Source organism: Danio rerio, chromosome 2 (genome assembly GCF_049306965.1).
Source record: "Danio rerio strain Tuebingen ecotype United States chromosome 2, GRCz12tu, whole genome shotgun sequence".
Lineage (NCBI taxonomy): Eukaryota > Metazoa > Chordata > Actinopteri > Cypriniformes > Danionidae > Danio > Danio rerio.
Genome location: NC_133177.1, coordinates 33,672,135 through 33,700,027, shown reverse-complemented (window position 1 = coordinate 33,700,027; position 27,893 = coordinate 33,672,135). Strand labels below are relative to the sequence as shown.

Genomic DNA, 27,893 nt, shown 5'->3' with positions numbered 1-27,893 from the left:
GAATAATTTCATACAGGGAATTATTGAACGACAAACAAATATATGAGCCGAAAGATACACACAATACTAGTAAAAACGATGAGCCCTTGGATAGTATACAGCAATTTGTGCTGTGATTTTGATTAAAAACGGTCTGGTCTGTGAGCGACCAGCAATTTGTACATGCAACACTAGGGCGCGCTCGTGCTCGATTTACAATGAAACAGATTGACAACAAAACGACACGGTTTTGATGTCTGGTGAGGTGGTAATGTACTCATGTTTTCTTCTGCTTTCAGTAAATTGTTTTTCTAAATAATTAGGTGAACTTATTTTCGTGCATAGAAGTTTTGATGCCATGGGATGTCTGTGAATTGGTTGTCCGACTAACCAGAATTTAATGTGTAATTATAAAATTGAAAAACTGACAATGAAACTAAAATTTTCACCAACAAGTGCTAACGACATGGAAGCTTATTTAATCACAACTTCTCTCCACAACGTTTTCTTATTGGGAATATTGCCAATATCTTGTAAACGAAACAAATCACTATTCTTTCACAATTTGTTTAACTATGGACTATATTAGTTAATAAATCATTTAATAAAGGAACATTATTTACATTTACAGAATTTATCGCAAGATAGAAAATTCCTATTACATTACATGAAATGTAATTTATGATACTAACGGTAAATACCTGGTATACATATGCTGTACAAAAGCAGTGTATGTACACGAGCGGTTTCTGTTTGTCCTCCTAGACCTAAACAGACCTCAGTCGGTTTTATCTGTTACTCTGGATTTAAGCCTAATAATCCCAAAATTAGACCTTTGGCCTAAAAGAAAAAATGTCTAGACCATATGTTTTTTTTTTTTTTTTTTTTTTTTTTTTTGCTGGAACAATATATTTAATATTGTAAACTGGACTCAAGTACCTAAATCTTTTTTGTTATTACAAATAAGGCTAAAGAAATATCATTTAAATTACTTCATAGAGTTTATTCTACAAAAAATATATAAATATTTCTACAAAATTTGAAATTGATATTCAGTTAGAGTGCTGTTTTTGTGAAAGCTTTAATGAAACTATTTCACATTTGTTTTGGTCTTGCTAAAATACTCGGCTTAATGTTGAAGCTTTTATTGCTCAAAATATTTTAAAATCATTTTTCTTATCTTATAAATATGTGATTTTGGGTAATATTGTTAAGGATCGCTCTTTAAATTATGCTGGTTTAATTATAAACTTTATTTTATTATTATGTAAATTTGACATATAAATCCGTTTCCCAATTGCAAACCTGTCTTCATGGTGCTAGCAAAAAGATTCAAATCTATATAAAAGTGTTTTCTAAGTCTAAAAATACAAAGGCAGTTAAAACAGTTATAGCTTTGCTCCTCCTTTAACATTTTTGCATAAAAATGTTTGTATATATGCATTTCCTGCAGTACAAGTACATTTATTAACGCTTGTTAATAGCTAAAATAATATATTTGTATCTAATTTGATTACTATGTACCCTCACCTCTGTTTTTTTTCTCATTTATTGCATTTTTGTTAAGAAATGTAAAGTGATTTTGTTGTATTGGAAAAATGTACACACTGGTTCTTGTTAATAAAAAAGAAACTAACCAGATAATGAATTGATAAGTTAAAGCATTGTTTCTCAACCACGTTCCTGGAGCACCACCATCACTGCATGTTTTGGGTGTCTCCTTTGCCTGTCACACCCATTACAGGTCTTTCAGTCTCTGCTAATGAGCTGATGATCTGACTCAGATGTGTTTGGTTAAGAAGACATAGAAAATGCGCAGAGCTGGTGGTCCTACAGGAACGTGGTCAGGAAACACAAAGTTAGAAGATTCTGACGTAATGAAAAATGATAGATATAATTGAGAAACAACGTGTGTGTTTATATAAGGTCTGCATTAGAAGTTTGTTTGAATGTATAGTATATTGAATAATGATTAAAGCTTTAATGTACACAAGAACCTTTTTAATTAACAAAAAAACACCGGCATAAATAGCAGAATTGTATGTGTATATAATGATGCCCTTCTGTGGATTGTGAAGTGTTGTGAACTTTAATTCTTGTTTACTAATCAAAGTATGCAGATTAAGTGGGGTAATTCTGTATCTGATACATTTAAAGTATGTAATGGAGTAGGACAAGGAGGTTTACTTTCACCTGCATGCTTTTTAAAATGTTTGAATGATTGAGTTGTCTGAGGAACTCAGTGATCGTAGGACCGACTTTGTGCTCTATGATACTATAATATATCATTACATTTTGTGCAGATTATGGGCGGAGATATAATGTGCAAAACAATTAAAAAAAGAGTGTTTACATGACATGTAAAACCAAAGAGCATCAAGATATGATTTTTCCAGATTTTTATTTGTCTGTAATTAAAAGAATATCTTTTTAATTGGGTAAAGTAGCCTGATCCACCTTCAGACATGGCAGTAGGTTTCAGCTTGACATATAGTGTCATGTTTAGAGGTTTAAAAATGCAGATAACAGAGCAGCATGGTTTTGCCTGATGACTTGGTGCCTAAGGGCAGAGAAAAATCACTATTAGTCTTGATCCTGATAAGCTGCCACACTCAACGCACCAGAAGTATTACCCATTTCCGTGTGCCTTATGCATCAATCAGACCTTTAGATTTGTTGCCATATCTGCACATTCGGATGGTAGGGTCAGAATTTGGCATCAACAGCATGAAAGCATGGATCCATCCTGCCTTGTATCAATGGTTCAGGCTGATGTTGTTGTAATGGTGTGGGGAATATTTCCTTGGCAAACTTTGGGTCTATTAGAACCAATTGAGCATTGTCAACGCCACAGCCTATCTTAGTATTGTTGTCTACCATGTCCATCCCTTTATGACCACTGTGTACCCATCTTCTGCTGACTACTTCCAGCAGGATAACGCACCATGTCATAAAACGTGAATCACCTCAGACTGGTTTCTTAAACATGACAATGTTCAATGTACTCAAATGGCCTGCACATTCACCAGACCTTAATCCAATAGAGCACCTTGTGCTTGTATGTGGTGGAATAGGAGACTTGCATCATGGGTGTGCAGCCGACAAATTTGCAGCAACTGCATGATGCTTTTATGTCAATATGGACCAAAATCTAATTATTACACAGACACACAAATGCATTATTATTATTATTATTAATTTTATGCTCTTGATATTACTGATGTAATTTAAATGCATTCTGTGCTTACGTGTTATTAAATAAAAATCTCATGTTTTACTTTGTGCCCTGCGTGTGTGCAAGCCTCTAATCCTTAGAGATCAAGACAACATGATTTCTCATCCACTGAATTTATTTCACCCTCAAATGTTCATGAACAACAAAACAAATCATTATTATGGCACATTTTGATCATGACAACAAGAATGTTACGGTGTTCTGAAACCAGTTTTAGAACAGAACAAACACCTGATAAATGAGTTTTATAAATTTCTGCTAAAACCTCCAGTTCAATTTTCCCTGGAAACAACGTGTGGCTAATCTCCACCCCAGGAAATCCTATAAAACTATGTAAGACATGACAGGGCTTGATGTGATTACAAGAAACTGATAACTATATTTGAACCCTCTTTACGCGTTGTCTCATAAAAAAAAAAAATAAATAAAAAAAAAAAAAAAAAAATATATATATATATATATATATATATATATATATATATATATATATATATATATATATATATATATATAAATTAATAAATATATATTTAAAAGTTACATTTAAATTGGCAAATGCACAAGTCAAGTCCACGCTTTTCATACGCAGCTCACATACATATCTGGTGCTGATTGATTAGAATGATACAAGATTAATATTCTCCAGATGTAATGCAATAAGAACTGGTGTTTCCCTGCTGTAAACCAATCACAATCACAATATTCCTGCTGTGCTTCCGTAGTCACAGAAATGCTCCCACTGAGAGACACATGCTTTACCAGCTGAGACTTCCCTTTCCCTTATAGCCAGCTTCAGCATAAAACCTCTCTACTTCACCCCACTCTAATCCCTATTAACACAGGCCCTAAATCTGCTTATATCTCTGCAAGAAATTAGAAACACCTTCAGCCATCTGCTGGATATCACACACAGCAGAATATATACTTCGGTTCTCATTACGTTCAAGTCAAAACCTTTCAGAAATCATCTTTTACAAATGCAATTCATTTAGGTGCTTATGTAATCTGATGAGAAAAAGAAGCAGGTAGGCTGTTCTATAAACAGTCAAGATCAACCTAAATTGTTTACATGGAGATTGTTACATAACTGATTTACAGTTTATTTTTATAAACGCGTAATATCGTTCAGTCATTGATTTCGTTCATCACACTTACTGTTGTCAATACCATTAAACGCCCATTTGCTAAACATAGAATTTAATACAAGTTGGTGGAACTGCATAAATACCCAGTTTAAAACATGTATTTTGTAATTAAAACTAAAATATGCACTCTTTCTCTAAAATGCTGTTTAATCATGACCAAAGATTATACAAATCGACCCTGATGCCTGCCGTCTCAAAATAGCCTTGAGCGTTGTTCATAATCTCTTCAGTTGACGGACAACAAACTGGCCAACTCAAGCCTCCTGAAAATGTGGAAAAAAAGGTAAGATAAATGGCTTAAAATATTTTGTATATAGTTTGTTGAAATAGAGTTTGTATTTTAACTTCTGCCACCAAAAGTACTGTAAAATTCCAGCTATTTTAAATGTTAATGTTGGTCAATAAACCCGTTCTAGAAAACATGCTAACTATCAGGTATCATTTAGCATGGTGCTTGCTTGTAGCTGTATGGGGACTGTTGAATTTTTATAGAACAGCATTCGCAGGAGATTATAAGAAGATTTCCTGTTTTGAGCTTTATATATTTGTGTTTTTGAATTATGGTTTCCAGAACTTGTCTTCTGGCTGTTATGCAATGGTTCACTGCACTGAAAAAAATCTTCCAGGACATCATTTGTCAATCGAATGAGGCTGTCTGTGCCACACGGCAAGGCTATCTATATAAAGATGATGTTTTCAAATAGCATGCAGTACATTTTATGACTAGTGACCTGTTTCAATATGTCTTTAGTTTTCTAAAGTACTTTTTTCAATCAGTATACACGTAATGTGTATTTAAAAATATAGCATTATTAGTTTTTAATCTTTACTGTTTAATATGACTATGACATTAGAATCAGTTTATTGTATTTGATTTCAGTTCTTATACCTGGGCATCGGAAAAGAAACTTCCAGAACGAACTCGTGTAGTCCTTAAGAGAAGCCATTTCATTGCAAGAAGCCATTTCGCTAATGACTGTAATGAAATATTGAAAACATTACCTAAAAGAAGAATGTAGTTGCTGCTGCTAATGAACTACAGAACTGCACAGTATAAGGACTTCATTAAAAAGAATGTTATGTAATTTAAAGGTTTTGTTTTGTTGTCATCAGCCCAAAGTGCCTAAGTGAACACTTGTTTGCAAAATCACTAATTTATGGGTGACACACAATGAATGTGGATGCAATTTCACTATGGCACTATAAACAAACCAAGTGGGACACTGTTTAGTAAAAACAGGACAATATTCTTGAATGATTTGCAGAATGTTATTAAGTACAAAATAAGACATGAAAATAAGACTGAAAATAAATGTTAACTGTTGTTTCTTTTTTTGTGTAGAATCTATTAATATGAGCACAACATCCCTGAATGATGGCCCCCATCCTGACCTGTCCCCAGGTAGCATGCAAACATTGGTCTCCAGGCCACTGCTCCCTCAGTCAGACCCCATTACCACTAAAAGGGTATGTTTCTACAAGAGCGGTGACCCTCAGTTTACTGGGCACCGGATGGTCATCAACAGTCGCACTTTTAAAACCTTTGATGCCCTACTAGATGCCCTCTCAAAGAAAGTGCCTCTGCCATTTGGAGTAAGGACCATCACAACACCCAGGGGAACACATGCTGTCTGTTCCCTTGATGATGTGCAGGATGGGGGCTCTTATCTGTGCTCGGATCAGAAGAAAGTCAAGCCTTTTAACTTGGACGAGGTCCACAAGAGACAGGTCCCTTGGAACACTACCAGACCTGTCAGTGCGGGACGCCAAGCACGCAGAGAACTGGTCCGGCAACTAGCAAAGAGAAATCAAGTGTCCACAAGAACAATAAAAATGTCGGAAAACACTGTGGTGGTGCGGACACCAAAAAGACTGACAGTTTACAAAAACAGAGATCCAAGCATGAAGCGAGTAATTGTTCTTCATAGGAGAATAGCCCCTACGTTTGAAGCTCTTTTGGATTATCTTTCTCAAATGATGCAGTTTCCTGTTGTAAAGCTTTACACAGAAGATGGCAGAAGAGTAAGTATATCATTTATAAATATGTCTGTTTTCCTTGCTATGAGTGTCACTGAAGAATAATACCATAAGTAGGAATAAACTGCCTTTATGTGTTGATTTTGTTCAAAAGATTTTGGTAACTTCCTAAAATGTAGTTTTGCTGTGCATTCTCAATGAATTCTAAACATATTAGGCATGTTTTGATATTTTTAGCCTATAGGTTCTACAGTAAACTGTCTTTTTCATTAGTCATTCTGTCAATCCTCGATGCACTAAGCCATGATGTTTAAATTCTTACCCCCAGCTGTGTGAGTAGACTGTAATCACTCTTGTCTTAAGGAATGTGACGCACAGGATGACTGACTAAAGCTCATGTGAGCAGTCAATATAATGTCCTAGTGTTTGAGTTTTGTGGGAAAAAGATGATGTTATTTACACTTTCTTTTGTATTAATAGATTGAAGGACTTTCTGCTCTTATTTTGTGCACTGGAATTGTTGTGGCAGCTGGTAATGAACCCTTCAGAATAGGGATATACAATCTTCAGGCTCCCACAAAAATTCAGTCAAAGATACCTTCTGAATCTGAATCCCTGCAACAAATGGAGACACTACTACGTAAGTTCAAAAGACATATTTTTGCACTTTGCTTTAATGATGAGCAAATTCACATTTTGATTTTAAACCCTAATTGATTGTTTTGTTTTCTCTTTCCTTCCCACCATCTTTTAATAATATCTTATTTGTTTTTTTGTAGAAGAAAAAAAGATTCCATCTGGGACCAATTCAAGATCGAGGAATTTCTCTTTATCATCTGAGAGATTCCTTGTAGAGCAGATCAATAAGTCACTAAATGGAAATCTGACAGAGCACAATAGGACAAAGAATGAATCAATGGAGACCGAAGGCAGTCAGCCAGTGGGATCAGACGAGATGGAGGCCTGTGACTATACAGAGGATGTGGAGGAGAGGAATTGCCCCACAATGCCTAACGAAGACGACATTGAAAAATCATTTCGGGTTAATGAGGATGGAAGCATGACAGTAGAGATGAAGGTGCATCTTACTATAAAACAAGAGGAAATGATCCACTGGACGACTACATTGAGCCGCACCTCAGTTAATAGCCAGCAGAGGGCAGTGTGCAATTCCAAACCAGAATCGGGGGCAAACTCAGTAGATATAACCAATGACTCAGGCAAAGAGTCGAATGGACCTCATAGCCTAGATTCAAAAGAAATCAATACTGTACCTAATAAAACTGTAGGATTCATCAAGGAAGAAAGAGAAAATTATGGCAGTGATACATCTTCTGAAAAGCCTATGCCCATCTATAGAAGGCTGCCCACTCCAGCCCCTAGACAACGTCGAAAAGAGGTCTCAGTTGAAAACATTAAAACTGTTTCAGAGACTGAAGTTCAGGAGAGTACAGTTGGTGCGTACTCATACATGGAGCGGACTGCACAGGGAGAGTTGATGGAAGGCTACTGTGTGGTCAGTCGCAGCAGTAGCAGCAGCACAAGAACTGTGTCAAAACCCGGGAAGAGTGAATCAGGAGAGATTAAACAGAAGAAGTCTCATTCTTCCTTTAGATCCTCAGGGGTGGCAGAGGTACTTCAGCTACAAAACAATGGGACGATGGGAATAACAGAGACTGTGGTGCATATATATGAATCACAGGGTACATGTGACAATTACTATGCAAATACACAGATGGATACGGACAACAAGCCTGGATACTGCACAAAAGCTTTGCCTCAAAGTAAGCCAGGCTCAACAGACTCAGGACCCTGTTCATCAAGTAACGATTGTGATGTTGATCTCACAAGGCAGTCCACAAGCTCCAACTCCCTGGATGGTGGAAAAAGTAATATGCTGTCATTATCTTCTGACCGTTCAACACCTCCAAAAAAGATAAATAGCAATCTTTCCATCCTTACCGATGACGAAAAACAATCCTTGGTTGAGTGCACATCTGAAACAATACAAAAGAAGATTATGCATCCAGCAAAAGAAACAAATTCCAGTAATAAAAGCACTGCTGTTAATAAAAATAATTCACCAAAGTCCAAAAAATCAAAGCAAAGCACTTCTTCTGGATCATCTAGGCTTGGGAAAAACATAAAAGGCAGTGCTCCAGGCTCTTCAAAAGACCTCCGAGTGACTTCAGACACAACGAGCCACACAGGATCAGAGAAAAAGACTAGCTCAGCAGAAAGTGATAAACATGAGCACAAAGCAGTGAGAGACAAAAATAAGAAGACAAAGACATTTGAAAGTTCTTCAAAAAGTAAAAACTTGAATCTTGATAATGGGAATCAAAGACCATCAGATAAAGATGTTAAGTTAAAAGATAAAACCATAAAAGACACTTCCCACAAGATAAACACAAACAGCCATGACTCTCAAGGGCCAAAATTGAAAAAGAGTAGTTTAGACATTGAATCACCAGCCCATCCAGCAAAACTAATAAAGAGGCTTCCGAAACAAAGATCCATGAATGGTGTAAAACCAAAATCCTCTAAACCAAGACAGGAACTGAGTGAAAGCGTGTCATTGCCTGTGTTACAGTCATCTTCCACCAGTGTAAATCAGTATGTTGAAAACTGGCTGAAAAGACTTGAACCAGAGTCTCTGCCCTATGAAGATGAGACAGACCCTCCCGAGATTGTGCCAAGGGCTGTATTCCAGATAGGGGCTGACTCCACTGAAGACTCTGAGATTAAAAGCAACCCTGATGGAGATAGCATAGAGGAAAAAGAACAATTACTAGAAGATCATGTTGACGAAAGCCCAATGTGTCACCCACCAGTGCAAATAAGGTGTGAGGGAGAGCCAATTGAGCCACAGAAGACAATGGGCTTTTGTAAATCAATGCCAATTTTGAGGGTGCCTTCTGAACAAGAAGGTATTGTAAGAATGCACAAGTCATCCGAGCACTTGTTTCCCCCAGAACCCTCTGGGAAATCACAAAGTACAGAGGTCAGTGTTAGATCAGGCATGAAACCAGTTTTGCAACAGTTGTGTTTGTCTGTTCAGTCCATCAAGCGTGCTTTGAGTCAGACCTGCTTAACATCTGGGGAAAGGGAAAAGTCCAGTAGCCTCCCAGACTTTTCATCTCAGGTGGCCTCTGCCTTTGGTTCTCCATCCAGAGCTCTTCTTTCTTTCTTGTCAGTCATGACTCTGAGAGATGGGCTTTCAGTCCTTTATAAAAACGAATCAGAAACTGGCAACTCAAATGACTGCCCAGAGGCCCTGCAGGTAATGCAGTCTTTGGAAAAATTATCTAACATTAAAGATGAAGATGAGCTAAGGGCCAGCTTGACCAGTCTTCGAAGTTCAACTTCGTCCAAATTAAATCAAAGCTGGAAAGATTTCCAAGAGCAAAATATCTATGACGATAGTCCCCCACTGTCACCAAGACTATCGGAACAGGAGTTTGCTCTAGAAGTGGACTTGGAAGGAGAAACGGATGATCAGGACAAACAGCACAGTTTTAGTATTGCACAGTTACTGGATGAACTGAACATGCCTGAAGATGTTCAAAGAGAAATATCCTCTCTTGTTGAAGGAGAACTTAATTATTTTACTCAGTCAGACTCAATCAAAGATGCTGAGAACATCAGTGACATTTTAGGTAAAAAGGAGGAAAACGATGATGGCTCCTTAGGTGGTAGTTTAGAGAAAGCTGCAGAAATGGAAGAAGAAAGGGATAATATTGGCCAAGACAATGATGTAGCCAATGATGACATAACCAATGATCCAAAAGACCCAGAACCTTTAGAGATGCATTTAAATCAGTCTCATTCCCCTGACTCGGAAACTGTAGATAAGGACTTTTGTAATGAAGATTCTGGTATAGCAGTGCCTAATCAGTCACCTGAAGGTAATGGTAGTGATTCAAGTAAAGCAGAGGCTTTAAAAATCTGTAATAACAACCAAGTAAATGCAGAATGCTTGCAAGAAAAGGTGATGAATAAAGACTTAGAATCTGAAAACAAAGATGCTGAAGAAAATCATTCTTCAATAGCAGAAGATGACCTACAGGAACAGAAGATGACCACAGAAGATGTAGCTGAAGATAAAAATGTTTCTGAGCTCTCAGATGACCAGGACAATATGTCTGAAAGAGAGGAAAACATAATAGAAGAGAATATAGAAACTGATGAAAAGGAAAACGACACCAATCAAGACATGAGGCAAACTAGTGAACAATCAGATGATTCAGAACCAGACGCCACAGGGGCCAAACACTCACGTCCAGCATCGGAAACTGAATGTGTGCCATTTTCAGACAGAGAGGCATCTGAGGTAAATGAGGACAATCAGTACAATACAGCTGAGGATTGTGTCAGAGGAGAAGAGGACGAAGAAGAAGACGAAGAAGAAGACGAAGAAGAAGAAGAAGAAGAAGAAGAAGAAGAAGAAACAATTAGTGACGAAGGAGGGAAAGAGCAAGAAAACACGTCCATCATATCAGAAGGCGAGTCCCTGCCATTAGAGCCCTCAGAGACATTATCACCTCATCATGATACAGAGGGCGTATTCAGAAAGCATATAATACAGTCATCCAGCCAAGAAGATGATCAAGTGATGTCTCCAGATATTAAAAGTGCAGATGAACAAGAAGGAACTACATCAGATGTCTCAGAAGATGAGGATTCTGAACCACACTTTAATAACAGCAGCCCTCATCGAAGTAGTAATGTTGAAAATAGTATGACCCCTGAGTCTGATTTTGAGAAATCACAACAAAAAGAAGATAAAAGACTTGTGGATGAAGATGACATTAACAAAGTAGACCATGATGGCTCAGAGGTTTGTGAACAAATAGATCCAGATGCTGAACAGGACTCTTCTACAATCTCAGATCCTGAGGTTGGGCATGAGGATGTGACAGGAAAAATGTCAAACACAAGTGATTCAAAACTCCAGACATTTGAGGAAGATAGCCTCACTGATAAAAAGGACAGTTCTGCTGAAGAGTGTGATGCAGATGAGGTTGATCATAGCAGTTTACTTGATTCTCACAATAATAACAATGGTCTTCGAAACTCGATTGTGTGCACTAATACTACAGATTCTGTGGAAAGGGAATCATGCAGCAGCACAATTACAAGTGAGCATCATTTTGAGAATACAGAGAGTTTAGGGATGGAACATGGCTATCATTATCTACTGCAACCAACTGAGATCTCACAGGAGCTGTTAGACCTTATCAATTCAGCTTTGTTGTCCTCGACCCTGACTGTCACATCTGATTCAAATGGCAACCTCAGAATAGAGCCAGACAAATGCAAAATGAAGGAGATGTTCATGGCTGGCCAAAGAACAGATGATCAATATGGTCAAAAACGTCTTCCGAGTCCTAACACATCAGATTTGTCTGATTACAGACCTGAGACGTCTGACATTGGTGGATACCAGTCTCAGGAGTTTTTCACCGAGAGTGGAGACGAGGAGACAGAGAGATTGCACATCTTTCGAGAAATTTTAAAACAAAGTTCGGAGAAGCCAAGATTAAAAAACCACGTGAAAGAGAACAGCTCAATGAAATCGCCCACATGGACGGCAACAAAACATACCGGCAGTCCAAGTTTAAAGAGCAGTAGTGTTAATTCTTTTCAGGATACTAAAAGTGCAATACATGAGCCACTATCCCACAGTGTATCACCTAGCAATAAAAGTTCACTTGATGGAGATGATGAACCGGTGCAGGGCATGGCTTTAAAAGAAAAAATCAACTCTAAAGAGGGAGTTCTTATTGATAAAGGCAGGTGGCTTCTCAAAGAAAACCACCTCATTCGTAACTCTCCTCCTGCATCCATGGGAATGTACGGAAATGAAGACACCACATCAGCGGACACGGCTCAGGATAACAGAAGTGAAGATTCATCTCATCCATATTGTGAGAACCAAGCCTCACCTCTGGCTGCAATATCTTCTTCTGAGTTGGAAGATATGGTCAAACCCCCTACACCAAAGTGTACGTACTTCAATATGGCACACAGCAGTGACTCTGATCCTCTCATAGATGCCCAAAGTGTCAGAAGTGGCAGTGGTGGAGGGGATAATAGGAGGAAAAAGCAACTTAAGGTGTGTCCGATGGGGGAGTCTTCAAACATGTGGGCAAAGAAAAACGGAAGTATGTCTTCATTTGCATCTGTTGAGTTCAAACTGCCTGATGGCAAAGTTCATCCTCAAGAGGGGTCAAGCTCTGGGGTTCACAAATCCCAGAGTCAAGACAGTCAGACAGTACAAGAGGAGGAGTCCAGGATTGGACTAAATCTCAGGTGTGGGCAGCACTGCCCAATATTATAGTCCAAAAGGGAAAATGTACCAGTATTGTTTCTACTTAAGTTCTAGTTATTAATAGTTGATTTGCTTTAACTAAATGAACAGCACATATGATTTCACTTCGGTGCCTGCTAGTCTTTACGATTTGATGTTTTGGCTTATTTTAAGTATGTCTCCATTTCGAAGGGGCTAAATTGCACAATAAATCTGATTTACTTGAACTTCCGAAGTGGCATTTCTCCTGGATAAAAGGCGAATGATGAATAATTCACCCTAAGCCCCGGTATGCTTGATTTGATTTTGTTTTTCAGAGATGTGGAGACTTTGGCATACTATAATCATGAACTTGTGCTTAAATCACCATTCAAAGTACTCGTTTGAAGGGTGATCTGCTCAATTAATATCTCTCAGTATGTGTTGTCTTACCCTTTGAACCACTTTTAAATTGTCTTTTTTATGAAAGCCCTTAAACTCACACAAAAAAGTAATTAATTTGGTCAGAACAAGAGAATAGGCAATAATGCTTTGTTTTCTGATATTTTTTGTGCCATTTTTTAATTGTGTAAAGCACAACAGATTATTTGTTAAACTCGCGTAGCAACATACATCTGTCAAACTGTAAATTTTTATTGTTGGAGGAGTGTGTTGAGATTTTTTAAAAAAACATTTTTAATGCTTTTTTAAAAAGCAGTATTGACATTATAACATAATATGCACGATAAAAGCACAACGCAAAAATATGAGAATCAAGGCAGCTTACATCACAATGAGATGAATTCTTTTTATTGTGCTGATAACTAGGAGATCAAATTAAACATACACTAATAACCTCTAGGATCTATCTTATAAAATGATATACAGCATTTATACGAATTTGTATATTGATCACATTTGGATATGTATATTACGAATAGTATTTTGCACATAACTGTTCTTTTTATTTTTAAATATTTTAGGTCACTGAAACAGTGCATTGCAAACCGAACAAGAAAAAAAAAAATAGATGAACAGAATAAAAACAAAAGAGATAAAAGTATAGACATGGCTTCTTCAGAGGGTTTTTGAATGTGAGGACAAAAGCCTAATTCTCACAAAGTGTTATTTTAACAAATTTCAGGAGGAGCATGCGCAGATGTTTTAGCAATTCTATACGTCAACGACAATCATTTTATTATCCAATCAGTATTAGACCAAACCCCTATAAATACCAAAAGCTGTCCTACACTGCAAAAAATGCTTTTCTTGCTTAGATTTTTTGTCTTGTTTCTAGTCTAAATATCTAAAATTTCTAATATCAAGAAGCATTTTCTAGAAAAGCAAAACATATTGTCTCATTTTGAGAAATAATATGCCAATATTAAGTCAGTTTTTCCTTAAAACAAGCAAAATAATCTTCTAATGGGGTAAGCAAAATAATCTTGTTTTTTCTTTTGACGTAAGATTATTTTGCTTACCCCATTGGCAGATTATTTTGCTTGTTTTAAGGAAAAACTCACTTATTATTGGCATATTATTTCTCAAAACAAGAAAATATGTTTTTCTTGTCTAGAACATTCTTCTTGAGTTAGGAATTTTCAGATATTTGGAATAGAAACAAGACAAAAAATCTAAGTAAAAAAAGCATTTTTTGCAGTGTATCTGCATTATTTTACAACTTTAGCATCCATCCACCACCCCGACACCTCACCTTTTAAACATTATATACCCGGGGGGAGCGTTCTGGGGCCGGGTTAGACACTTCGTTCAAACCCCAACTTCTCTGTATTCCCCGATAAGGGGATTAACACGAGTTGGGGTGTCTTCTTACAGTTTAAACTTACATTTGTAAGTTTAAACTGGTGAAACAGTTGTTAAGCAGTGCAGGGTTTAAAGCATAGGTCTCAAACTGGATTCCTGGAGGGCTGCAGCTCTGCACAGTTTTGCTCCAACCCTTATCAAACACAGCTGATCCAAATAAGCAAGGTGTTCAAGACAACTTGAGACTACTAAGCAGATGTGAGTTGGAAGTGGTTGGAGCTAAACTATGCAGAGCTGCGGACCCCCAGGGATTGAGTTTGAGATCATTGGTTTAATGAAATATTGTCTGTCGAAGGTCAAAGGTTAAATGCCAGTGTAGGGGAAGTGTGACGTGCTTGCCATAAAATGTAATTCTACACTATTGTGACTGCTGTCAATAATGTTTTCATTTCATAATGCAAACAGAGTTGTATTTCAAATGATTTTGAAATGATTATTGTTTTGTGAGACTGGAAAGCTATCATTTTTAATTAAGTACATTGTTGGAAATTAAACTATAAAATAAAAAAAGATGTTGATTTGTTATTAAGGTTTGTGTAGTGGCATTTTTACTTTATTTATATGCAATAAAATTGGGTATTTTTCATGGGTACACTGAATTGTCAATGCAAAACAAAGAAAATTGCACTCCTTGCACTCAATCCCAGAGTATTCCCAGCATATTGCAACTGAGCTCCCAAAGTTTCTCAGCCATTTCATCATCTCTAGCAGCTCTGGTGCATCTTGAAGGTCTGCAGTCACTTTAAAAATGGGGAAGGAATAGAAAGAAAATGCAAAGTAAATGAATTTCATTTGGGTGCCAATAAATTTATGCAACAGTATTTGATTCAGTGTGACACAGTTTAATACCTGTAGTATCCACCGCTCTCTGCGTCTAACTCTGGCTGCACTGCACAGTAGATGGTAGTTTGTGCTCCCTGTACCGGGGTCTTTGTGAAAGGCCTGACAACTTTCCACATGATCAGAAGTCCGAGATTCATATGCCTTTTAAGTTCAGTTCGCACAATTCCCGGATGGACTGCATATGATGTGACACCTGTGTCTGAAGATGCAGTTGAAATATTACTCCAAAATATCAAATTGGCAATTATTTTTGTACCTATTTATCTGACCTTCTGTATTTTGAAAGGACATTTACCCTTGAGTTTTTTGGCCAATGAGCGAGTGAAAAGAATGTTGGCCAGTTTACTTTGACCATATGCCCTCCTGCTGTGGTAATTCCTCTCACTGTTGATATCATCAAGTGTTATTGTACCCCAACTGTGAGCCATGGATGAAAGGTTGATGATTCTGGAGGGGGCCGATCTCTTCAGCAGGTCGATCAGCAGGAAGGTTAACAGGAAGTGACCTGAATGACATAAACTATTTCACTTTCATGTTTTTATATTACATGTAATGGTACATCAAAAATGCTGAATCCACTTTTGCTATTTTAAGGAAGGAAAAATACGCTCTGCGCCCTGGCACATGGTCTAACAGGGTAGTGCTTATTCTCAATGAGTTATGGGTGTGTTTTGAGCAGTACGTACATTAAACCAATCAGAATCTCATCTCCCATTCCTTTTAAGAGTCAGTTGCGTCGCACCATGGCACATTTGATGTTTACAAAAACACTTCATTAGTGAGAAAACAGTTAAACAGACCATCTGAAGTGCGAGGATAAAGAATGAGCCTCCTCCATTTGGCGTCTTTACTTTACTTTTACTCTACTCCATTACTTTCATGGATGAAAGTAAAGGAGTATGTGAATGCAATCTACTGAAGACATCCATTAGCCTACATATTTAATTTCATGTGTTAACCGCAAAGATTTGTTTCAAAACTATTTCTAAATTCAGTTTTAATTTCCAGCAAACAAATAAATGAGCAATAAAAATGAAGAGTGGTCAAAAAAACTTAGCTATATCAAAACACATGTCCTATTCTTATGCCCCATATGGTGATGCTTACATCTTCAAATCTCGACTGTGGACAAATCTAAATTTAAATATAAATATATAATAAATAATACTGCTAAAAATAATAGCATTACGTAAATTGTCATGAATAAACTGAAAAAAGGTTTGACATGAAGAAGGCATGAAGTTGTGGTTTTTATATTTATGTAAAAAAACTTTAACATTTTAATCTTTCAATTTTATTCATGTGTAAAAATGTTTGTGTACTGTATATACATCCTATGGGCTGCACGGTGGCACAGTGGGTAGCAGTTCGCCTCACAGCAAGAAGGTCGCTGGTTCGAGCCTTGGCTGGGTCAGTTGGTGTTTCTCTGTAGAGTTTGCATGTCCTCCCTGTGTTCGCGTGGGTTTCCACTGGCTGATCTAGTTTCAACCACAAGTCCAAAGATATGTGGTATAGGTGAATTGGGTAAGCTAAACTGTCTGTAGTGTATGAGTGTTTCCCAGTGATAGGTTGCAGCTGGAAGGGCATCCGCTGCATTAAAAACATAAGCTGTATGAGTTGGCGGTTCATTCTGCTGGAGAATGTCTTAATTGTTTTATTTTGGCTAGAATAAAAGCAGTTTTTATTTTTTTTAAACACCTTTTTAAGGACAAAATTATTACCCCCTTTAAGATTTTTTTTCGACTGTCTAAAGAACAAACTATCGTTATACACTAACCTGCCTAGTTAATGAAATTAACCTAGTTAAACCTTTAAATGCCACTTTAATAGAAGTGTCTTAAAAAATATCTAGTCAAATATAATTTACTCTCATCATGGGAAAGATAAAATAAATCAGTTATTAGAAATGAGTTATTAAAACTATTATGTTTAGAAATGTGTTAAATAAATCTCTCCGTTAAACAGAAATAGGGGGAAAAAATAAACAGGGCAGTTAATAATTCAGGGGAGCTAATAATTCTGACTTCAACTGTACATCCTGAGTGTGTATTAAGTAATGTGCACACGTTTTGGACCTGCATAGGCGCATAAATAAGGCACTTTGCGCTGGACTTTAGACCAGCTTTCAGTTGGTCAATGGCACAGTCTATTTCAGTCTTTAAAATAGCAACATGCTAAAAATGCACTTTAATGCACCTCCTTGACACACCCATGAGTCCACAAAGGGGCACAAATGGATTTGCTATTTTAAACAACAAGGCGCAAAACTGAAAATTAGCGTTGCACTGGTCTGAAAATTGCTGAATATGCGCCTCATTGTGGCGGGTGTGTGAAAGGGCCCTTATTGACAGAAAGATATGTGAAAGTATAACAAGGGAAGGATAAAGATTAAACATGCATTGTATGTTAGGTGATGGCATTCAATAAGAGCACTTTACCTAAGTGGTTGACACCAAATTGCATCTCAAAACCGTCTGCTGTCTTGGAGTAGGGACACATCATGACCCCAGCATTATTTATAAGTAAGTGAAGACTTCTCTCCTCTGAAATAAGAAGGATTTAAATAACTTTTATTGTCTGCTGTATATGTAACATACTGGTAATTTTCAAATTAGCAAACTGTTCTTTTGTGTTTAACATGAAATACAGATGTGGCTCTCAAAATCATAATCACTCACCGCTGTTGATAACCTCAGCAAATTCTCTGATTGATCTGGTGTCAGATAAGTCTAGTTTCCTGATCACAATGTTTTGGTTGCCTGATTCTTCCATGATTTCTCTTTGTGCTCTTTCTGCTTTTTCAACATCTCTGCAAGCCATTATTATCCTGGGCCCTGTAGAACAACTCCACAACACATGACTTTTATAATTGGTGTCCCCAAACCAAACATTTTTGATGTTTCTGCTTTAAAATCTGATCTACATTACAAGAAGTAGCTGCTGTAAAGACTAAGATAAACGTGCTACCGCGTTTTGCCAGGTCTTTTGTTGTTTCTTTTCCAATGCCAGTATTTGCTCCAGTGATAATGATTGTTTTATCATCCAGTCGTGCATTAGATGACCACTGACCGCCGAAAAAGTCTCTGTGCAAGGACATCACAAGTGCCATTTAAATGGACACAATGGTGAGCTTAATTTAAAAATCATTGCATTAAAACTATGCATGTTGAACCAAAGAGGAAGCAATCACTTCAAATATGTGAAAGCCTAAATATAATAATGTAGTAATGTCAACAGTAGCAGATACGAACTCTTTGAAATATGTCTCAGTTAAACTAGATCTAGCTGTAAAGGAACTTTAGATATATATATATTATAAGTTTGAGAAATGATAAACCTACCTCAGAGTGTATATGTTGGCCATCTTGCTCTCTAAAGGCAACACATGACTTCCCTCTGGAGTTGTTCACAGATACTGCACTGAAAGACAATGCTTTGTTCAGTGTGAGCCGCAGTGCATCGGTGTGGATTAGAAATCGAACAGACTAATCCCCAGCTAATCGGTTTAAAGCTCTGATCTACTGTTAACTCAGCGTGAATGCATTCCTCGCTGGATTCTGGAAACCTGATAAATGTTTTAACTTACAATTATAATGAATTTGAACAACGTACAGCTGAAAACAAATGAATCATGAGTAGAGGAAGAACACAAAAGAATAGATTTAGAGTTATCCAAAGGGCGCAGTAGGTAGTGCTGTCGTCTCACAGCAAGAAGGTCGCTGGGTCGCTGGTTCGCTCAGATAGCATTTCTGTGTGGAGTTTGCATGTTCTCCCTGCATTTGAGTGAGTTTCCCCCGGGTGTTCCGGTTTCCCCCATAGTCCAAAGACATGTGGTACAGGTGAATTGGGTAGATTAAATTACAATATATTGGGTAGTCTAAATCGTATGAGTGTGTGTGTGTGTGTGTGTGTGTGTGTGTGTGTGTGTGTGTGTGTGTGTGTGTGTGTGTGTGTGTGTGTGTGTGTGTGTGTGTGTGAATGAGTGAGTGTTTTTCCAGAGATGGGTTGCGGCTGGAAGGGCATCCGCTGCATAAAAACGTGCTGGATAAGTTGGCGGTTCATTCCACTGTGGCGACTCCGGATTAATAAAGGAACCAAGCCAAAAAGAAATGAATAAATGAGTTATACAATTTAAAAAACAGCAGAGTGCAATTATATTCATTCCTTTTCCTTTGGCCTAGCCTCTTTATTCATTAGGGGTCGCCCCAGCCGAATGAACCACCAGCTTATCCAGCATATATTTTACAAAGCGGATGCCTTTCCAGCTGCAACTCAGCACGGAGAAACACCTGTACACTCCCACATGCACACACATACACTACAGCCAATTTCATTCATTTATTTTCTTTTCATCTTAGTCCCTTTATTAATTTGTGGTCACCACAGCGGAAAGAACCGCCAACTTATTCAGCACATGTTTCACGCTTATCTTTTGTTGTCCAGTTTTGGTGAGGCTGTGTGAATTAGAGCCTCAGTTTACTGTTCTTAGCTCACAGGAGTGGCACCCGGTGTGGTCTTCTGCTGCTGTAGCCTATCCGCCTCAAGATTCGATTTGTTGTGCATTCAGAGATGCTTTTCTGCATACCCCTGTTGGAACGAGTGATTATTTGAGTTACTGTTGCGTTTTTATCAACTGGATCTAGTCTGGCCATTCTCCTTTGACCTCTGGCATCAACAGGGCATTTGCGCCCACAGAACTGCCACTCACTGGATATTTTCTCGTTTTTGGCCAATTCTCTGTAAACTCTGGAGATGGTTGTGCCTGAAAATCCCAGTAAATAAGCAGTTTCTGAAATACTCAGACCAGCCCGTCTAGCACCAACAACAATGCCACGTTTAAAGTCTCTCAAATCACCTTTCTTTCCCATTCTTATGCTCGGTTTGAATTGCAGCAGATCGTTTTAACCATGTCAACATGCCTAAAGGCATTGACTTGCTGCCATGTGATTGGCTGATTAGAAATTTGCATTAACAAGCAGTTGGACATTTACTTTATTGTACCTAATAAAGTGGTTGGTGAGTGATTCATATAATTTTATCTATTATCAATTCCTTCTAGAAAGCACCTAATTGACTTTATTTTTTTGACATAATATTGATCCCAAATACACTGCTAATGCAGTGCCATGATATTTTGAGAAAAAAAGGCAGACCTGAATATTATAGAGGCAGAGTTGAAGCATCTAGGTAAGATATGACAGTTGAAATTTAAAAATAAACTACATAGGAAATGCTAAAAGAGGCCTGATATTACTTCGCACATTATTTTAGGACAATGTGTTCAGAACAGTTCATGCTGTGAAAGAGTTCACTATACTGACATTTTCATGAATAAGGTATTGTGCTCTGAAAATTGTGTTCATTGTAAAAATCTGTATGTATTTAGGCCTCTAATAAACACTGAAGAACACACCTAAAGGAACCGAAAATATAAACACACACACACACACACACACACACACACAAATATAGCAGTGTCAGCACACTTTTGAAAATAAATATGATTTCACGCTAAAACTTACTTAAACACACAAAACATGTTATCACAAATGATAATCCAAAAGATGTGGAGTACAGAAGATGTAAATTATTTTTTATTTATTCAGTTCTGGTGTAGATATAATGTATAAAATGAAAAACAAAAGGACAAATAATTTGAGATATACTGAAAACCGCTTCATTGTGGAATTATTATTATATTTTTTTGCATCGAGAAAAATCTACTTTAATGCATTCTTGAATTATAGTACTTAAGGAAAGTATAAATAAAATTATATATAAAAAAGTTAATAATAATAATAATAAGCTGCTTTCTTGTGTTTGTTGTTTAGCATTTATATGACAATGTTGTACACCACCCATGTTTTCCAAAGTATCTAGTTTAGACTATCTAATTTATAAATGACCAGTTTCTTGAAACACATTTATAGCTGTCCTTCCAATTAAATGCTGATCTTGCTGTGGTCATCACACTCAAACATCTCTAGTGTGAATACTCCTATGTTTACACCTGATGTAAGGACTAGAGGCCCTATCCTATATGATGTAAGTGTTTTTGCTAGTTTCAGTTTGATGCAGTATTCATGTTCACATCCTGAGCCAGTTTTTTAAAATAGCAAATGTATTTGCGCTCATTTGCCTGCTTGTGGGCTGATGATGTGCTCATGCGCATTGCTGTTTTAAAGCAACTGAAATAAACTGCACCACTGACCAACTGAAACCTGATTTAAAGTCATTGGCACAAAATAGATTATATTAATTAAACCATTTTAAAAATGCTTTAGTTTTATGCACCCACACAGGATGTGCAGCAATACTTAAACAAGCAAAATATTAAAAATGATCTTGAGCCTCTTTCAATCCCCGAGGCTGGCTCTAGCAAAACAAATGAATATGATTGGTTAAGATTGGCAAAATGAATGAATTGAAATGTGGTTCAACCGGCATAAGAGCCTTGGAATTAAATAAACTAAAAATATGGATTACTATGTATAAATATATTGCACAGGCATGTCCTGATAGTCCCATTTCATGCTTTAACCATGTGCATGAGAAGATCTGCTTGCAAAGTCAAAAACAACAGGCGCATAAAGAGATGACTCTGATTGGTTTAGCATGTTATGCCCAAAGCACGCCCCAAAAAAACAGTCACACACCCTGTAGGACTAAAACCCCTCCTCCCTCCAAAAATATTGAGGTATTGGATGTTTTTCATCGTGCATAAACAGATTTTGCTGGACAAAAATCAGTCAATCATTTTTGAAAAAACTATTTCGATTATATTGTTCATCTGATTTTATCTAAGGAATGCACCACTTGGACAATCTCAGGCTGAAAGTACAGGAAACGGAAAGTAGTGACCTTGGTGATTTCAACTTGTGAGGTTGGTAAAATGTATTCATTAAATGCTAATCTCACAAATTCTAAGTAGAAAAAAATCTGCAAATTTTTGGCACCACAATTTTTAAAAAATATATCATATTAAACACATGAATTTGAAACTGAATATCTGGAATTTTTATTCGGGCGTATTTTTAAACTTCAGGATTGTCCACATGTGAAAATTTTGATATATGTTAATCTAAAGGTTTAAAAAGTGCTTAGATTTCTGACAAAGTGCTTGAAACTGATTAAAAAAATGTAAACATTTGGCTTTTAAAATGTTTTTTTTTTTTTCTAAATAGTTAACATTTCCAAATTCAAAACTACTTTTATAGGCATAAACTATTCAGGTTAATTACATTACAATTGTTAATAATTCAAATTAACACAATTCAAATTCAGATTGTTTTAACATATTTTAAGCTCCATATGAAGGTGGTTTCTGCCGATGGAATCTTCAGTAAACTTACTTTGAATAAATCTCTGACTTTAGGTCTTCTTCACTGGATACACAGGTCATTTTTGAGGTTAAACGGTCTGTTCCCCTACAGTGTATTTGCTGTACTGAATAAGAAATGGAGCATATCGTCACCAGGTCACCTTTTGCTAATCATTAACTTTTTTTTTTACAAGCATGACATAATGGAATTTTTCAATTATGCCTTAAAGCAAAGGTATGGTACCTGAACTAGGGAAAAAAAATTATTAGTGTATTATATTATATTATATTATATTATATTATATTATATTATATTATATTATATTATATTATATTATATTATACTATATTATATTATATAGTGTTGTATTGTATTTTATTATATTATATTACATTACTGTATATTATATTATATTATATTATATTATATTATATTATATTATATTATATTATATTATATTATATTATATTATTTTAAATCATATTTTAAAAATATAGCCTAGTGGTACCCTTTCTTGACCACCCTAGCAAGCAAAAGACAAAAAAAAAAAAAAAAAACGACTATTAAAACCATGACTATTAAAACCCAGATGAGTGTGTAGATAAAAATATATATGGGAAAAAGAAAGGAGGAAGACCAGATTGAGAAAGTAAATATTGCAATAAGCTCTCTAACTTCCTTGTGCATTGTAAATCTTTAATCTCTGCTAGCAATAACAGTCGAGAGGTGTTTCCTGAAAGCTCTGGAGGCCGGCCGTTTGACACTGACAGAAGATTTACACATGAACTGACAAGCTGACATCGCATTCATCTTCAGCTCTCTTGGCACCAACAGTAAATGGATGAAGTGTCTCTGTTATAGCAAACCGCCTGCCTGCTCCTGCTGAAGGAATATTGACATTTGATTGATGCTATAAAGGTAAAGTGCAATCTGCAATCATGCCATACAGAATTACTTCAGTTAATTCTAAAAGAGTTGCAGTGTTCTGAACAACAAACGTAAGTTACCATATTTATAATTAGAAAGGTATTTTTAAAAACATGATTGCCATTGAGGGTCTACTTTAAAATATAGGTGCAGTCTTGACTAAAATGATTCATTTTGGTTCATTTTTATTCTCTTTTGTTTTTTTCCTTTAAATTTAAAAGGTGTTTAAAGGCAGTGCGAGGGAAGTATTTTGAAACTTCTGCTTCTGCTAATATTACTTCATGTGAAAGAACCATGCTGTTGAGCATATACAAACAAGACAAGTCTTGTCCATTTCACCTTAACAGGGGCTGTGTGATTAAAATATTCAATCACACCCTTTCCTAATTGCTTTATTAGGGGTCGCCACAGAGGAATGAACCGCCAATCTAAATATTAAATATACAGAAATACATTTCTAGAGGTTTGGAGGAAAGAAATTAACTCTACATTGTAGAACAAATCCTGGTTGCCTTAAATGTTTAAGCTGAATCAATTTAACCTTAAGAGTCCATAAAAACTTATATTGTGTTAAAATTGCTTACATCATTTATAAAATTAAGCTAGAACATGATTAACTTAGTTTAATAAGTTACAATGAACTGAAAACATATGCTGTCATGACTAATTGTTCAAATAATGTTCATATAATACTGGTTACTGCATTTTCAGAGTAAACGCTTTTTACTAAAAGAAGTTCAAAAAGTATATATTACATATTATATTTACATTATATATATTACATAGTACATATTATATATATATATAATATGTTTAAAAGGTTGTGATCTTATATGTTAAATGAGGGAAAACGTCTTGCTGACAAATAGGTAAAAGCTAGTGATTTGAAGGATCGAGTATAAATATCAGGACTGTAGCCGGCCTATTGGATTCTTTTTGTCTCTAAAAGTGGACCTCTTAGCAGTTATTGGCCTCATTTTCTTTTAATTTTTGAGGTTTAAATATTACATTTAAGTTACATTTTAAGCACAACTTTTGGCTGGGTTAGCTATTGTGGGTATGCTACTTTACTGTGAAGTGTTTTTTTTTTTTTTTTTTTTTTACAAATGTGCATTTAAACTGTAAGTTATTACAGTTTTATAATTAATGTAATGAGCTTTGAATTTTAAATAAAAATTCTGTATGTTTGTACCACCCGAACCCCTAGCTACAGGCCTGAATATTTAAAGTTACAATTAATTCACATTTTAGGGCTGCACTGTGATCATTAAATAGAGTATTTTAATATTCAAATTGTTCTTGTTCTAAATATGCCTGACACTATGGACTATATATATTATACTAAGTCTATATACAGTATTAAGATATACAAAAATGACTATATTAACTATTATTTGAATTACATTTTAGAGGTGCCATCTGTAAATAAATTTTTAAATGAATGGTAGACTATAACTATGACTAACTACATAATATATCGCACTGCACATTTTATTTTTGTCTTTTTATCCAGAATAGATCTTCAAGCATGAACAACAACTCTTCGAGAATGAACAACACCACTGGATTACCAGAGGACACCACTAGATTACCAAATGACTTTAGAATTGCTCTTCTGGTTTTGTACACATTCATCTTTCTTGCTGGAACTTTGAATGTTTTACTGATGTCCTGCATGCTACGGGTCCAAAGTCGTCTTTCTTTCACCAAAGTATCTGTGATCAACTTAATAGCAGTCCACGCATTTTTCCTTCTTACGGTGCCTTTTCGAATTTACTATTACACTGCAGGCACCTGGGTTCTGGGCATAGATTTCTGCAAAATCGTCAGTCTTATGATCCATGCCCACATGTATCTTGCGTTCATCTTCTATGTTATCCTTCTTATCGTGCGTTTTCTAGAGAACTGTGAGCAACAGCACACTCTTGAGTTTCACCGCCTTCTTCATGCTTTCATTGCAAGCGCAACAATCTGGTTGATCACATTCGGCTCTGTGTTTCCAGCAACTTTAGCAAACTATGGCACCTTGCAGAATGATTCGACTCACTGCTTTCATTTCAATAAGGAAATCAAGATTCCTGCTGTGAAGATACTGAACTATATTATTTGCATACTAGTGATTCTGATTTGGTGTGTGCTGGCATTATTCCAGGTTTATTTTCTGCTCTTTGTGAATAAGACATTTGGAAAGTCCATATACCAGCGTCAAGAGTTCTGGGCACAGATCAAGAATGTCGTTTTTCTTTCGGTTATGTTTTTTTGTTTTGTGCCCTATCAAGGGTTTAGGGTTTATTTTATAAGTAATTTTGATACAAAAATAAATAATATAAACGAAGTATTTCTTGCTGTCACTGCTTTTAGTTGCTTCGATATGATTGTGTTTGCTGGAAGAGATATTTGCAAACTTATCAATTCTAAAAGGTAGTTTTCAATTCATGTAGCATAGCATCTGTGTTGACTTCATGTGGTTTCTATATTGTTACTGAACTTGCGTGAACTGAAATCTTTGTTTTGGAATGTTTTGTATTATGGGTTGGCTGTTGATTATTTGATTTATAATGACATTTGTATTAAATCTAAATTATATGTTTACAAGGCATGGACACAGTTTTTATATTTGTATGGTGGTCAAGTCTGTGGGACCTGTTTTAATTTTTTTTCAATAAAAATGGTACAGTCATTATTTTTAAATCTCAGACTCATTGGCCTTGGCTCATTTTCATTGAAGAACATTAATCAGAGTGCATTCTCAATGACCAACAGTGGTGGAAAGAGTACTGAAAAATTGTACTCAGGTAAAAGTACCATTACTTGCCTAAAATATATCATAAATATATCTATATAAGTATATATTATATATAAATATTTAAGTATTTCTTTACTGGGAAAATTCAGTTTTATATTTTAGCCTCCTCTAGAGGTAGTTAAAACGCTTGCCGTAACAAGAACATCGAGTAGGTCTATCTAACTGCTATCAACCGATGATAGAACTACACTACAAAAATGCTTAGTGCCAACAGTAACATACAGTCAGTACCATTACTTGCCTAAAAATGTAGTGCAAGTAGAGTAAAAGTATCTGTTGTAAATATTTCTCAAAGTATGAGTAAAAAGTAGCCTTTTTAATACTTAAGAGAGTATTATGCTGTTAAAAGCTGATGCGTTTACATCTAATTTGTGAATGTGTTTAAATGTAACATTCTGTAGTGCAGTGAGTTATTGGCCAGTAGGCATAAAACATCATAAACCAACTTCATATTGATGTCAAATACTGACTTTCATTCATCAGGTATGGCAAGCAAAACCCAACGTCTGATAGACATATAGTAGCAACTTCTAAGCAATGTCAAGCTGTAACATCATTAGACATTGATATTTGGTTGTTTTTAGGTTGGTTATTAGACTTTGGCATTGGCCTAATGTTGAGTACTGACAATAACCCGATTTTCATTTCCAAACTAAATGCAACGTCCTCACGACGTTAGGGTACAACATCAATCTTATGTCATGTTGATGCCTTGTGCCTACTGGGTGTTTAAGGCCATTTTGGTCATCATACAGTAAACATCCGTCATCTTCTCATCAGTGACATGTATCTAAACAGTCTCTGGGTCAATGCGTGTTTTGGACATCTTTTTGTACACTTATAATGCTTCCAAACAGTTTGCTGCAATTATAAATTGCCTATGTCTTGAGTTAGTTCAGTATGATGCGATTTACCTTCTATGTGTGATTTGATTGGACAGGAATCACAGGACTGATTGTAATAACCCCTATATACAAGAAAAAATAAAGTAGTGATTGCAGGTTGAAGGACAGTAGTGGAGGAAAGTACCAATACTACACAAAAAATGTACTCAAGGGAAAGTAAAAGTACACACTTTCAAAACTACTTAGTAAAGTACAATTCCTGAGAAAAACTACAATTACAGTAATTTGAGTATTTGTAATTTGTTACTTTACACCACTGATGACCACACACTCATACCCACACATTTATATAACATTCAGGATGTTTGGGTCCACTAGACCCTAGGTAAAAGAAAGTGTGAAAAATGTAGGTGCTGGGTACCTTTTTGTTTCAATTCAATTCAATGCAAGTTTATTGCAAGTTATTGTTTCAAATCAGCTTATAAAAAGTGGACATTATTGCATTACAATCAAAGTTACAATCAGATATGAGGTTTTATATAGAGACATTGTTAACCTTAATTTTATAGCATATATGTGATGTGTATGTGCATATGTTTAATATAGTGTATTTGTGTATTAAGTGTATGTGTTGTACTTGATGGTTGGCATCATCTCTTCACAGGTCTTGGATGCAATCAATGCCACTGCACAGTCTT

The 27,893-nt window shown here is 36.0% G+C and overlaps 2 protein-coding genes across 22 annotated transcripts; one reads left to right on the top strand and one right to left on the bottom strand.

The window, feature by feature from the left end:
- The first annotated feature begins 183 nt into the window (after positions 1–183).
- On the top strand, positions 184–26,239 carry LOC101882676 (uncharacterized). 8 transcript variants are annotated; one of them, XM_073926868.1, is made up of 5 exons: positions 184–239; positions 4,522–4,642; positions 5,702–6,381; positions 6,817–6,976; positions 7,116–14,981. In XM_073926868.1, exons 3-5 carry the CDS (start codon positions 5,713–5,715, stop codon positions 12,677–12,679), a joined length of 6,393 nt encoding a protein of 2,130 aa, XP_073782969.1. In that variant the 5' UTR covers positions 184–239; positions 4,522–4,642; positions 5,702–5,712; the 3' UTR covers positions 12,680–14,981. The 8 variants fall into 8 exon arrangements, 3 of the variants coding, with proteins under 3 accessions (XP_073782969.1, XP_073782961.1, XP_073782960.1); XM_073926860.1 differs by having other exon boundaries at positions 184–247; XM_073926859.1 differs by lacking the exon at positions 184–239 and adding an exon at positions 4,035–4,239.
- si:dkey-94e7.2 lies at positions 13,423–18,774 on the bottom strand. Of its 14 annotated transcripts, XR_012384485.1 has the most exons (9): positions 18,637–18,730; positions 18,263–18,378; positions 17,974–18,140; positions 17,734–17,838; positions 15,591–15,800; positions 15,302–15,494; positions 14,695–15,192; positions 14,110–14,556; positions 13,423–14,050 (listed from the first exon to the last, which is right to left on the bottom strand). XR_012384485.1 is itself a non-coding variant. In XM_073910705.1 (7 exons), the coding sequence occupies exons 3-7, from the start codon at positions 18,113–18,115 to the stop codon at positions 15,090–15,092; spliced, it is 753 nt and encodes a 250-aa protein (XP_073766806.1). In that variant the 5' UTR covers positions 18,116–18,140; positions 18,263–18,378; positions 18,637–18,730; the 3' UTR covers positions 13,423–15,089.
- Positions 26,240–27,893: the final 1,654 nt, after the last annotated feature.